This window comes from Chelmon rostratus, chromosome 3, assembly GCF_017976325.1.
Source record: "Chelmon rostratus isolate fCheRos1 chromosome 3, fCheRos1.pri, whole genome shotgun sequence".
Lineage (NCBI taxonomy): Eukaryota > Metazoa > Chordata > Actinopteri > Chaetodontiformes > Chaetodontidae > Chelmon > Chelmon rostratus.
This window is the reverse complement of record NC_055660.1, coordinates 11,255,140-11,267,849: the sequence shown is the minus strand read 5'-3', so window position 1 is coordinate 11,267,849 and position 12,710 is coordinate 11,255,140. Positions and strand designations below refer to the sequence as shown.

The window sequence follows — 12,710 nt, the reverse complement described above, 5'->3', positions numbered from 1 at the left end:
TTTTAATCGGCTTGTCGAGTTTTTTCTGTGCAGATAAAACAAAAGCAAACTGATGAGTGGTGCGTGAAGGCTCAGTGTGAGCTGCCCTGTCTGTCCACTGAACAGCCTCTGATTGGATTAAAGGGTTAACAGCGTCACTGCAGCGCAGGTCAGACTACTTTTCTGTTCTGTAGAGCTGCAGGAGCTGAACAACTTCAAGACACTCGAGCCATCTGCTTTCTGACCACGACTTCACATCTTTATCCATCAGACTGCAGAACAAAGCTGCTTGGTCTCCTGCTGAAATCCGATCCAGAAAAAATCTAAATTACAAAACAACATAAAATCAGATGACTCACAGGTGCTCTGTGTTTCATATTCAAATATTGGTCCAGTAAGACAAAATATTAGCTTTAAATATGATTTATTCACAGCAAAGTGGATGAAAATATATTCCGTTGTGCACATTTTCAAATACAAATACAGTGACCAAAAATGTAAACAAGGTTGGAGCAAAAAATTTGATTAAATATTCAAAAGTATGATGCACATTTCATGTTTTGCAAATAAACCACACAAACTCAAAGCTTTAGAGATACAGCAAGCAAATCAAAGTCACCTTTTCAAACAGTACATTTCACAAACTCCTCACATATAATAGCTTATGTTTTATTGTCTGTTTGTAGCTTAGAGATTTTCTGCTCAACAGCAGTTCAGATTTTGTGATTGTCTGAATGTTCCGACTCCACAACTCAACTTGTCGGGTACCAAAATAAAGAATCCCACAAAGGATCTGCAAACACGTCTGAACCACCTCGCCTCCGTACAGTTTAGTCTGTGTGTGTGTCCTTATTTCTACCTGAGACATATTCTGAAAATAACTACAATATGATATTTTAAATATACAAACTGTTTACATTTAGAAATTCTGTCATTCAATTGTACATAATGATAAAGGATTTACTGGTTTCTGTATGTTTCAGAAACAGGACCTCTGTAGTCTCACAACTGCTTCCAAATGTAGAAGTCTATTCAAAATGTGATCAAATATAGTCTCTCAAATGTTTCCGTCCTGTATTCATGAAGCTATCACAGCGTCCTTTCAGCTCTTCTACCAAACATTTCAAAGTCACAGACCTTTAAATTTTACGATTTTAAATCATAGCTGAAGGTGCAATAGCTTCAAAAGATGCTGACTATGGCTGAATTTGGACATAACGTGTGAAATGATGCACAAAACATCTATAATGTTTTCATTAGATGAAATGACACAACCAAAAAAAACCCCAAATATTTTAGAAAGGGTTGGAACAGGCCAATGTCGAACATATAGGTATCTGGATTGGGATGGTTTTAATAACCTTAAAGCTACTAATGTGGAGCCATACGAGGGAAACTGGAATTTAATGAGTTAAAATAATGAAATAATTATGTTGTTTGCGGCTCTGGCTTAACCTGCTGACAGTTTTGTCTCCTCTTAGAGAACTTTGACAAGTCAGATTGAAGCCCAAAGAGTCTCGGACACAAACGCAGCACAGATTGTTCACGCTGAAGACTTTAAAGCCACAAACAAGTTTAAATCCAAATGAAAGTAGGTGAATTCAGAGACATGTAGACACCTGTATGTCCAGTCTGAGACAACACACACTCCAATGGTAAAATAATCGAGTTTAGAGGGGAAAATGTCAAACTTTTTAAACTTCATGTCTTGTAATGATTCAGTTTTTACTGACTGAACCTTTAGAATTGTACAGGAAGTACCACTGACACAACATTTACCAGTTATACCTAATGCCTCTGTTTTGTGGCAATTTTGCTCATCTATTTTAAATGCCAAAATATTTATTTTAATGGTATTCTCCCTCCAAATGTCACATTTCCGGTGTTGAAACCTGACTTCTGTTCTCAGTAGTAACACAAATGAACGCCTGTGGTGTCGATGCCACAGCTCTGTTGTCTAACTCTGGACATTTCGTCTCGCAGCACAGTGAAACAATACGTGAAAAATAAGTCAAAGTAAATAAACCGTTCAGCACATTCAGTGTGACGAGGTTCAGTCGGTGTGAAAATGCATTCAGTTTTCAAAGTTCACATCATGAAGATTAGCCCTCGGTTTGGGAGGCGGTGACGACACCAGCATGTATTTACAATCTGAAGTTACATCAAACAATCAGTTCATACTCTGCGGTCTGCAAATCATTTTGTCCCTTCACTGGACATAAAACTAACTCACTTCAGGGTTTCGAACGCAAAAACATGATAAAGTTTTATTTTAAAGGTCTTTAATTCACAGTTCATTTTCGTTCCTCTGTCATTGTAATTTGGAGTAATTATCAATAAAGCTCAGTTTAAACCCAATGAAACATTCTTTACTTACAAATCACATAGTTCTTTGTAGTAAATCTGTAGGAAACCATTTACGTCGATGTGGAAGCACATTCATTCCTCTACAAATTATTAAAACATTATTATCATGTCTGTTTAACTGGAAACAAACTGTGTGTGTAAAGTCAAAGCATCACTGAGGCGGCAAAAAACCTCAACACTGACCAATGTTGTGATCAAGTCAGTGAGTAATTAGTAGAATTCAGTATTCTTAATAAATAATAATTGCGACACGTAGATTAAATATGTCACTTGTTATGCTTTAAATGTTTCCTCTGCTTCCTGAATGTTTCTGCCATCTAAGAGTATTAATTACCAATCAACTCTTCACCGCCGCTACAGAAAATTGCAATTTTTGATGAAGTAAAGTAAAATAAGCTGCTGTCTTGAGAAATATAAATAACGAATATTATAGTGTTGCATTTTAATAAGTTATTATCTAAAACGTCTTTAAAACTTTAATTTGTTTATGTTTGCATAATCAGCCCCAAGACATTAAGCTCCAATCCTCTTATTTCTATTATAATTCATTGGTCCTGGTGAGTTACATTACATGTAGCACTGCAGAGAAGCACAATGTTAGCTGATTATTCCTCATTAAAACAATGCAAACAAGAAGCTGCATCACAATGTGCCAAAACCTGAAGAAAGACCAACTTAAGTCTGAGATTTTTAGAAAGGTAGCATGACTTAAATATAGCTTTTACTCAGAAAATACCTTAAATACTCCTTTTATTTCATAAATCTTGTGTTTTCTACGTTGTTTATTCTAATCTAGTCTGTAGATCCAAAATACTCAAGTATCAAAAATACTCCATTTTGGTCCTTTCTGCTGCCTCTGATTCAAACACTGAGTTATAAACACACAGCTGCCTTTGAGAAAGAGAACTGAAAATGAGTAAAAGTGTCTTGAAGAAGAAGAGCGAAAATGACGCCCAGCAGTGTGTTTGGAGACTTTCATGCTCAGAAATGAAATACATTCAAATGGTAACCTGGATGTGATCGTCATAAAAGCTCTGAGAGACATAATTCTCTCTGAAGTTTGTTCATCAAGCAGAACCACAGAAAAATATTTCAGTCCATCACATCGGAAGCTGTTCCTGCAGACTGTATCGCTGCTGTCGAGTGAAAAACACATTTGAAAATAACTCAGATGAATAATTTTTGTCGTGATAACGACAATAACAGATTTGGACCCAAGTTTCATTCAACCTGAGACCTGTTCACATGTGACAAGCAGGGAAGCGAACTCCTGCGAGGCCTTTAAACAAGGAATTACAATGCAAATAACCTTTTGTAGCATTTAAAGGGTAGTTGAATGTATTGTAAGAGGCAATGGCTGCCTGTTGTATTTCAATGGCAGAAATTCAACAGGCAGCGAGTGTTTTTTGTTCCTCGGCGGCAGCAATTCACTCTCAAAAGACCCTGAAGCAACAAGAGAACACTTGCCATCATCTCGTTACGTCTTCATGAAGGACATCATGTGAAATGTGACGTGAAGTGAAGAAGTGGGCAGGATGAGGATCAGTGTCACCTGATGAATTCTCTTCAAGCTCTGATTTTGGTCTCGGCTGCTGGCCGAGTCTGTCTGCTGTTTGCTGCTGAGCAGGTCGTGAATGGTGGCTCTTCAGAGCTTTTTCATTGAAAACAGCAGACGTAAACAGGACCGCAGCCGTGCTTCCTTTAACGTGTCTGTATGACATTAACGATGCAAACGGCAAATTTTGAAAAACTCTTTCACTGTAAAATGTCCTGTTCAGTGCATCTCTTGGTCACAATTTTGAGATGCTTGTTAGAAATCCTAATCAAAAATATTTATGTGTCTATGAAAAGTATAGGTATCGGCTGATATATTGTCTGTTTCCATGGGAAGAGCCACTGAGAGTTATGGGTACTGTAGTATTTACAGCCATTCAAACTAAGGGGAATAAGATCTGATTTGTTAAGAGGGAGAAATGATATTTGTATTTGTTGCCCATAACATAACACTGTTTTATCGTAAACACATTCCTGAATTCCTAAATATACTTTGAGGAGAAATTACAGTCGGTATCAGCATCTCTGCCCACTTCTCCACTTCCTGTTACTCTGTCCGGCCAGGAGGCAGGACAGCGAGTGCAGTTTGGGGTTGATGGACTGTAACGAGACAACGTGGTTCTTGTTGCTTCAGCTGAACAAACTAACGACCCCTATTCCAGTGTTTGGTATCTGCCCTTCAATGAGGAAACATGGTTCTCAGGGGTCGGGCCGGATCCCGTCTCTACCTCAGCCGGGCGGAGAAGCAGCGCATGTACTCCGTCATCCAGCGGTCGTCCACCACCGTCAGCTGCGACCGCCTCATCTTCTCTAGGTCAGCTGACCGAGCCCGCCGACGGTCCAGGTTGGAGCTCCGTTTGTCGGACTCCCGCCGGGTCTGAGCGCAGCCATCGGACGTGTTGGTCTGAGAGGAGAAACCAGAGAGGTGGAGAGAGAGAGAGGAGTCGTTTCCAAAAAGCACAGCAGTGTTTCATTATTAATGTCTGCCGAGTGTTCGGTGACACGGCTTCACTTCTCTGGTGTCCTGTGGTCGAGCTGCTCTCAAAGACTCTTCTGCATCTATGTTTTACATCCTAAAATACTTAATTACCTAATTAATTTACAGTGAGAACATCACAAACACTGCAGGTGTTGTAAATGGTCAGCAAGTATGTTGGACTTATTTGAGTTAATAGACTAAAACCAATAGTCTGGACCATTAATCACTGTCTTTGCTTGATGAAAGTTTTTACTCAGTGTACTTCAAAGTGTCGTCAGTAGCACAAACACTCACGTCATTCGGCGTCCTCCTGACCTCTGTATGTCTCTCAGTCCAGTCCAGTCGGCTGGACGGCCGTCGGTTCTCCTTGGTGCTGATCGGTGGTTGGCTCTTCGCTCTCGGCGGTTTGCGGATGACAGCCGGTTTGTCGTCGTGGGAACTGTCCCGGTGTCCGGGCTCGGAGCGAGGGGTTCGGCGGCGGTGCCGTCGCCTGGGTACCGGGTTTACAGGCTCCCCATCAGAAGACGGCGAGTCAGCAGGACCGTTGTCAGTCTCCGTGTCATCAGAGGGTCCGCTGCTGTTTGGAGCCACCGTCATCGAACCACCGCTGGCTTCATTCACACCGTTTTCTGTAACTGAGACACAGAAACACTCAGAAAACGGTGCAGGTCAGAGACACAGAGACTTCATTAACGAAACATTTTCTCATTGAGTTCCTGCTTCCTGTGTTTTGCAGCAGCTGCTGTGTTTTCATTATTTTAGGCGTTTTCATGCATGCTGATGATTTGATTATAACCAGAGACCTGAAATAGTCTGATGACTGTGACCGTCATGATAATACTAATTAATTAATAAATCATTTTGTTCAGGTCAGGTTGAACTGTGGTCAGGAAAAGAGAAATTAAAGAAAGTAATTTCTGTAAATTAGATCAATCAATCACACACACACATCATAGTGTAAACTCAGCGAAATTGCAATGAACCTAAACTCATTGTTTCAATACATAAGCAACTCTTCATACATGTCATTACAGGCAGCTTGAAAACATCCACTTAGGCAAAGTTAACGACTTTTCATTATCACTTAATCTGCCCATTAATTTCTCCATTCATCGATTAATCGCTTGGTCTATAATTTGTCAAGAAATAGTGAAAATGTCATCAGAAGTGCTTGTTTATCCAACAATCCAAAACAAAGACAGTACGCAGTTTTTATCACATAAGACAAAAAATACTTCTAACTGTGAAGCTGCAACTTAATGATTCGTATTTCTACCTAAGAAATGACACAATTCACTGATAATCTTTTTGTTTGTTATTTTGTTTGCCCTCATTACATTGTGTGTTTATTAGTCTTGTTTGTTGTCACAGCTCTTGTTGTAGCTCTAATTTAGACAAAAGTAATTAGTGGAACCATAACATGATTAGATTACATAAATAATACTTTAATTATACTGAAATCGATAAAAGATCATACTAAATGATTGCCCAGTCCAAAACATGTAGCTTGATTAATCTGCAGACTATTGCCTTAATTAATCAAGTGATTGTTTTGTCAATAAATATCAATATAAACATACTCATACGGTCTAACAAGACTTAATTAGATATCATCTTTTGTCTGACCAACAGTCTAAAACTCTAAGATATTCAATCTACTGTCATATATGACAAAGAAAAGCATCAAACTATCATGTTTCAGGACCTGATAACAGAAAACATTTCTTATTTTTGCTTGAAAATTAAAATCAAATACTCAATTATCAGAATAGTTGCAGATTTTTAATCTTCTACTCATTGATCATTTGACAAACATGGCTGTGGACTGCAGCTCTGCTGACCCTGTAACAGCTGTAAGTGACTTTCTGAGGAAGTGTTGCAGCAGATCACAAGTGCACTGAAACAGGATGTTTGTGTTTAATTATATTATGCTGGTTTTCAGTTTGTTATATTGTTCGACACACTGCGCACTCAGACCTTCTAAAATGTGCGGTGGTGAAATTCAGTGCTGGTCCCAGCACTCTCCTGTCTGAAATGCTGCCATGGAAATGTTAGAAGAGACACAATAGGTCCTTTATATCTGAGCCCAGAGTCTGAACAGGAGGAAACTGAACCTTCAGTCCACAAATATTTTTAGCATCAGTGTCTCCTGAGGTAAACCAGCCTCTGGCCCTCAAACTGTCAGAGTGATGCTCACGCAGGAGCACAAAGAAACTGCTCTTGGGGGTCTGTTAGATTTTCCCAAAATATTACTGGAAGCGAGACAGGAAACAGAAGAACCAGGACAGTCTTAACGATCTCTTCAACTAAAGTACAGACAGTCATTTATATCTCTGTTTTCTCATATCAAACAGGTGAGACTACCATGCTTATAGTGCAACCTGGTGACCTTTTCTAATTAGTCATTTGGCCTATAAACTTTTGGCCTATAACAGCCAAGCAAGCAGCTCTGTGACGCTGCACAGGCTGATGTTCAGCAGGTATTGTTTACCACGGTCACCATCGTAGTAAGTTGTTAGCATGCTAGCTGGCTAATCAGCAGCAAACATAAAATAGACTGATGGGAATGTTTAGTTTTCTATTTGGTCATAAAACAAAGAGCTGGACAAATGTCTGATAATGCTGCAGGGATCTGATGGACAAATAATTAACCCACAAATACAGTATTTCGATGACTGATTCACTGTTTTGAATAAATCTCTAAAGAAAATGTACTCAAAGTCTTCAGTAGCAGCATCTCCAATGTGATTTCAGTTGCGATTCATGACTGAAAATGAAGATCTTTGGGTTTTGGAGTGTTGATCTGATAAAAGACATTTTATAGACCAAACAATGAATCGAGAAAACAATCAGCAAATTGCTTGATAGTGGAAATAATCATTAGATGCAGCGTTAATATTTCATTTCATGCACATAAATGTTACGGTCCCCTGTATGGAAAATGAATGAATGAATGAATGCTTGAGGTCAGACTGATGAAGCTTAAATAGACACTAACATTAAACACATTTTTGTGATAAATGTCCATCAGAAGTCTTCAAATTGCTTCTTCAGTCTGACCAACAGCACAAAACCCAAAAATATTCTGGTTACAACTGAGAAAAGCAGCAAATTCTCACGCTGCAGAAACTGAAACCAGAGGCCTTTTGGCATTTTATTCAAAAGACTGTTTCCTCACCTCCAGATGGTGCAGCGTCTACGACCGTCGCCTCCCCAGCTCCAACCTCGGTCTCTCCGTCCTCAGGAGGCGGTTTTGGTCCGGGGCTGGACAGCCTCTGCTTCCTCTCTGAAGACGTCGGCGGTGGGAGGGACAGAGGGGCGATCTTGTTCCTGGTCAGCCTTGGCGTGGACCAGCCGCTGGAGTCAGAGCCGCTGTCCCAGCCCTCCCAGAACCAGGGCTTGTGGGAATGCTCCATCACCCGCCGGGTCAGACGATACTTCAGAGAGTCCTCGTAGCATTTGGAAAACGTCTCCCATTTTGGATCCTTGAACTTCTTCATATACTCTGTCCGGATTTTCTTGGTCACCATGGCTCTCGTTCTTGCTCGTGTCTGGTTCTGGAAACACTGAGGAAAAGCAGGAAATAAAATTATGAAATAAAAACTGCTTATTAACACAAGGCAAGAGAAGGACAAATGACTACCATGTACCATTAGCATTGTAAAGACTGTGAATCTGAAAAATAAAAAACATGACAGAGGGCTAACATTTGTGACAGGAATTAAAGGCAGACACAGTTAATGAATTCATAAAGAAAAGATTTACGAAAAAAATCAAAAACAGCAGCAAACTGATTAAGAAAAAAATCAGACAAAAGGGATGAAGCTGAGGTGGAGCTGAGGTGGGACAAGTACCACGACTGATTGTGATAGGCTAAGACACCTGCTGACCACCTGTCAATCAACGTCACCTGTCCCCAATCATTCTTTAAACCTGGCTATCACCTAAATGGAACACTGATTCCCTCTAAGTTAAATTAAAGAATAGGGTCTTAAAACAATTTCTCAAATGCTCAGACGATCACTTGAACATTTTTTTTCTTGTTGTTATTATTCTTCCTGTCCACACACTCCTTTATTATTCCCATGGCTGCATTTCGGAGAGCTCAACACACCTCTGAAGTTGACCATCACAAATTTAGAAGCACTGTAGACAACAGATTTAACAACATAATGATCCGAAATGCCTTCACAATGTTTGTTTGGTCCAACCAACAGTCCAAACCTCAACATTATTACAAATACATTCAAACGATTCAAAGGAAAAGCAGCAAATCTTCACATCTGAGAAGCTGGAAACATAAAATGTTTTTACAGGAAAAATTGTTTAAATCATTATCAAGTAGTTGCCAATTCTTTTTCTATCAATCAACTTGGTTAATCGACAAATTGTTTTGTTTAATTTCTAAAAAAACATCATATTTCATATATTGTTTAGATATTTTCTATGCAAACTAAAGTAACACAAACTCAGCTGCCAAGTGAAGTAAAAAATACAACAGTTCCCTCAGAAAGGTACTGAAGTACAAAGTGGAATTAAAATAATAGTCAAGTACAAGTACTTGAAAACATCCTGCACTCAGTTACATTCCATCACTGCTCATACTACTCTACCAAAATGAATGAATTTCGTGTGTTTCTGAGGGGATCCACCTGCAGGTGACTTGTGATGTCACTCTGCCAGGTGTGGTCTACCTGTAAGCCCCGCCCGCCGCCCTCCTCAACAGATTACACTCAGAGCAGAGGAGGATTGAGGCTTATTATAGCCTTTCTCCTGACTGTACTACTACAGCTGAAACTCACACTTCACGACCAAAGACTGACCATCTGTTTCTGCGAGGAGTCCTCCCGCCTACACACATCTCTGCTTTTATTCCTTGTATAAATACCTCTTATCTTTAGTGGAAATAAACTGCATTAAATATTCATTTATCTGAGCTGGCCTACATCTGAATCAAGGACGAAACAATATCCAACATCGATTTACTGTCAAACAGCTAATTATGGCAGATTTATTGATGTGTTTTCTTCCTTTAACTGAAACAGAGATATGGGTGTCTTGTTTTGAAGGCATTTATTTCATCAGTCACACCCCAAAGCATCGTCTTTTCAGCATTTCAGCCTAAAACACACGGCAGAGAAAAATCATACGGCCGTTTTTTTGTCTGTCGAGGGTGAAAAACTGCTGTTAAGTGTGAAAATTTGAGTTTTAAAATGACAGTTATCGTGTGTAAACAGGTTACAGCCATATTCACAGCCGTTACCCTCACCTGCCTGCTTCGCTAAGCCGCGTTTGTAACCACGGTGGGGTTTTAAAAAATAGGGTAATAGTTGGATATAAAAGTCATGTGTTATTCTACTCACCCAGACCTCATTCCAGAGGGGTCCGGTCTGATTTAAAACCCAGTCTGTCCCTTCAGTCCTGCGGTCAGACGACTAGCATCGCTCCGCTTTCTTCTGACTGACAGCAAACACCGAGAGGTGAGCAACAAGCTAGCTACACAACACACCGCTTCCGGCTTACACTTTCAAAATAAAATTGCACAGAACCGTCCAACTCGTGACCTTTGTGTCGAATATGGAGGCACTCTTTACAACATCTAAATCTGTCACACAATTTTTCATCTCAAATTAAAAACAAAAAGAAGAAAAGTGTATTACTATTACAATTGCTATTATTATTATTATTATTATTATTATTATTATTATTATTATTATTATTATTATTATCTTCTTTTACAACTTTGTATAAAAAGTAAGCTTAAGCTGGTTGTGATGGCAAGTGAGCTGTTCTGACATTGCCCAGAAATCGTTAATCCTGTCCTTTGATCAATGGCATGTTAGTGACCATATACTTATGGCCACATACCGAATGCAAACGATTGGCTTGCGCTTATAATTAATGACGCTAATGAGCAATACTTATGATGCATGTTTCGTTTTCATCGTAACCTTTAATTTGAAATTAAAATTTACAACTTCCGGTATAGTCTTGATTAACTCCTACCATTTGGTGGAGAAGAAATGAAGTAATGAAGAATGAAATATGATTTCCACTGAAGATGCAGATACCGGACTGCGCCTGCGTGCTTGCCTCCATCCGTACAGTGAGACAACAGGTGCAAATAACCTGCTGAGATCACACGTCAACTCACCGTTTTTTAAAGGGCTTCCACAAAATGAATTCCTCTGTGTTTCTGGAGGAGCTCTATCAAGTCTGACAAAAACAAATAACCCCAATAATGTCATACCGATGTCATCAGGGTCAACTCAACGAGTGTGAGGACAACAAATTTCTAACCTTTTCTATTTCTAATTTCTAATTTGACCCTCACAAGGAGGGAATGAAAGTTCAACCAAAGTCCTCCACCAAATGAGGTTAAAATTTCCAAAAGAGGAGTTCCATAAGTTCTTATCTAATTTTAAACTGAACATTCTTCAGTCAATGGCATGTTGCATCCTCGTCACTGTACAGCTCTTTTATTTGAGAACATATATTTCGCATATTTTTCACTTGTAAACTGCATTTTTATATATATAATTCTTGACTTTTGCAATGCTTGTTTTTTCCTTTTTCTTGCTATGTTGTGATAGTTATGCAACAACATATCAAGGTAAACTCCTTGTTTGTGAAAACCTTTTTGGCATCTTTGGAACTTAAACCAAAATAGGTTTCAATCATATTCATCAGTTGTCATGCAGATGGGTCTGTTGACGAGTCACAATGAGTCACATTTCACTCAGCATTAATGGATACAGACATTTATCAAATTCTCAAACCATCATGCAGGAGACACACGTGCATAATTTTTTATCAAGCCTCTTACTGCAGCTTCTTGGCTCTGATAGGCTTCAATATTTCCCTTGACGGCCAGAATATTCAATTTTAAAAGAATAATGTCAGAAGTGTTGCAGTCAGCAGGAAGCCAGCAGCAGGTAGAGAATAGTAACAACACGACATTGTTTAGTTTGGCAGACGGACACTGCCGGATTTATTTCAACACTTGGACCAGAGCTCTTTGTTTGTCTTGAAGCTTTAAGAGACTCATGAAGTTTATTATGGATCTGGTTTTGCTTATGCGTTTGGATTCGGACCAGTAGAGAGGATCTTTAACGGCTTACAGATATTTTTGTGGTGATACTACTACTGGCAGATGTTCTGAGTCACTGTTTGTTGTCTGTTATCCTTTTCAGCTGAGATCTGATAATCGTTTTCCTTTTAGTAACTCAGCAAGAAAGTGAAAGAAATGTTGGGACTCTGTGTGAAACGTAAATAACAGAAATGGTAATGTGCTAATCCTTTCTGACATATATTCAACTGAAAACAGTACAGAGACAGTATATTTAATGTTTGACCTCATCAGCTGCATTGATTTTTGTAAATTTATGCTCATTCTGAATTTGATGCAGCAACATGTTTCAAACAAGTTGGGACAGGAGCAACAAAAGACTGGGTAAGTAAGGAACATTCCACAGGTAAACAGGTTGATTAGTAACAGGTGATAGTATCATGATTGGGTATGAAAGGAGCATCCTGGAAAGGCTCAGTCAAGCAAGGATGGAGCGACGTTCAACACTTTGTGAACACACGATTGCATGAAGGATGTTACTACATGGGCTCAGGAACACTTCGTAAAACCACTGATGGTAAACATGGTTTGTTTGTAAATTATTAAATCTGTGCATTATTTATTTACATGTCCAGACTTTTCTGGAATAAGGTTGCAGAAAACATTTCACATTTGAGAATTTACATTTTTATATTTCTCAAAAAAAGGTTGAAATATATTTTTTTAGTATCAGTATCTGCAGTGGTGGAAGGTAACTAAGTA

The 12,710-nt window shown here is 39.1% G+C and overlaps 1 protein-coding gene across 1 annotated transcript; it reads right to left on the bottom strand.

The window, feature by feature from the left end:
- Window positions 1-4,559: 4,559 nt before the first annotated feature.
- On the bottom strand, window positions 4,560-10,354 carry ccsapa (centriole, cilia and spindle-associated protein a). The gene is made up of 4 exons (XM_041934386.1): window positions 10,243-10,354; window positions 8,058-8,445; window positions 5,174-5,508; window positions 4,560-4,804 (listed from the first exon to the last, which is right to left on the bottom strand). The coding sequence occupies exons 2-4, from the start codon at window positions 8,407-8,409 to the stop codon at window positions 4,625-4,627; spliced, it is 867 nt and encodes a 288-aa protein (XP_041790320.1). The 5' UTR covers window positions 8,410-8,445; window positions 10,243-10,354; the 3' UTR covers window positions 4,560-4,624.
- Window positions 10,355-12,710: the final 2,356 nt, after the last annotated feature.

Excerpts from the sequence above, each read along its gene's own strand:
- ccsapa (XM_041934386.1), bottom strand. The coding sequence starts at position 8,409 with ATGGTGACCAAGAAAATCCGGACAGAGTATATGAAGAAGTTCAAGGAT. Across the intron at positions 5,509-8,057 it reads AGACGCTGCACCATCTGGAG|AAAACGGTGTGAATGAAGCC; the intron begins GTGAGGAAACAG and ends TCTCAGTTACAG. Across the intron at positions 4,805-5,173 it reads TCAGGAGGACGCCGAATGAC|ACCAACACGTCCGATGGCTG; the intron begins GTGAGTGTTTGT and ends TTCTCCTCTCAG.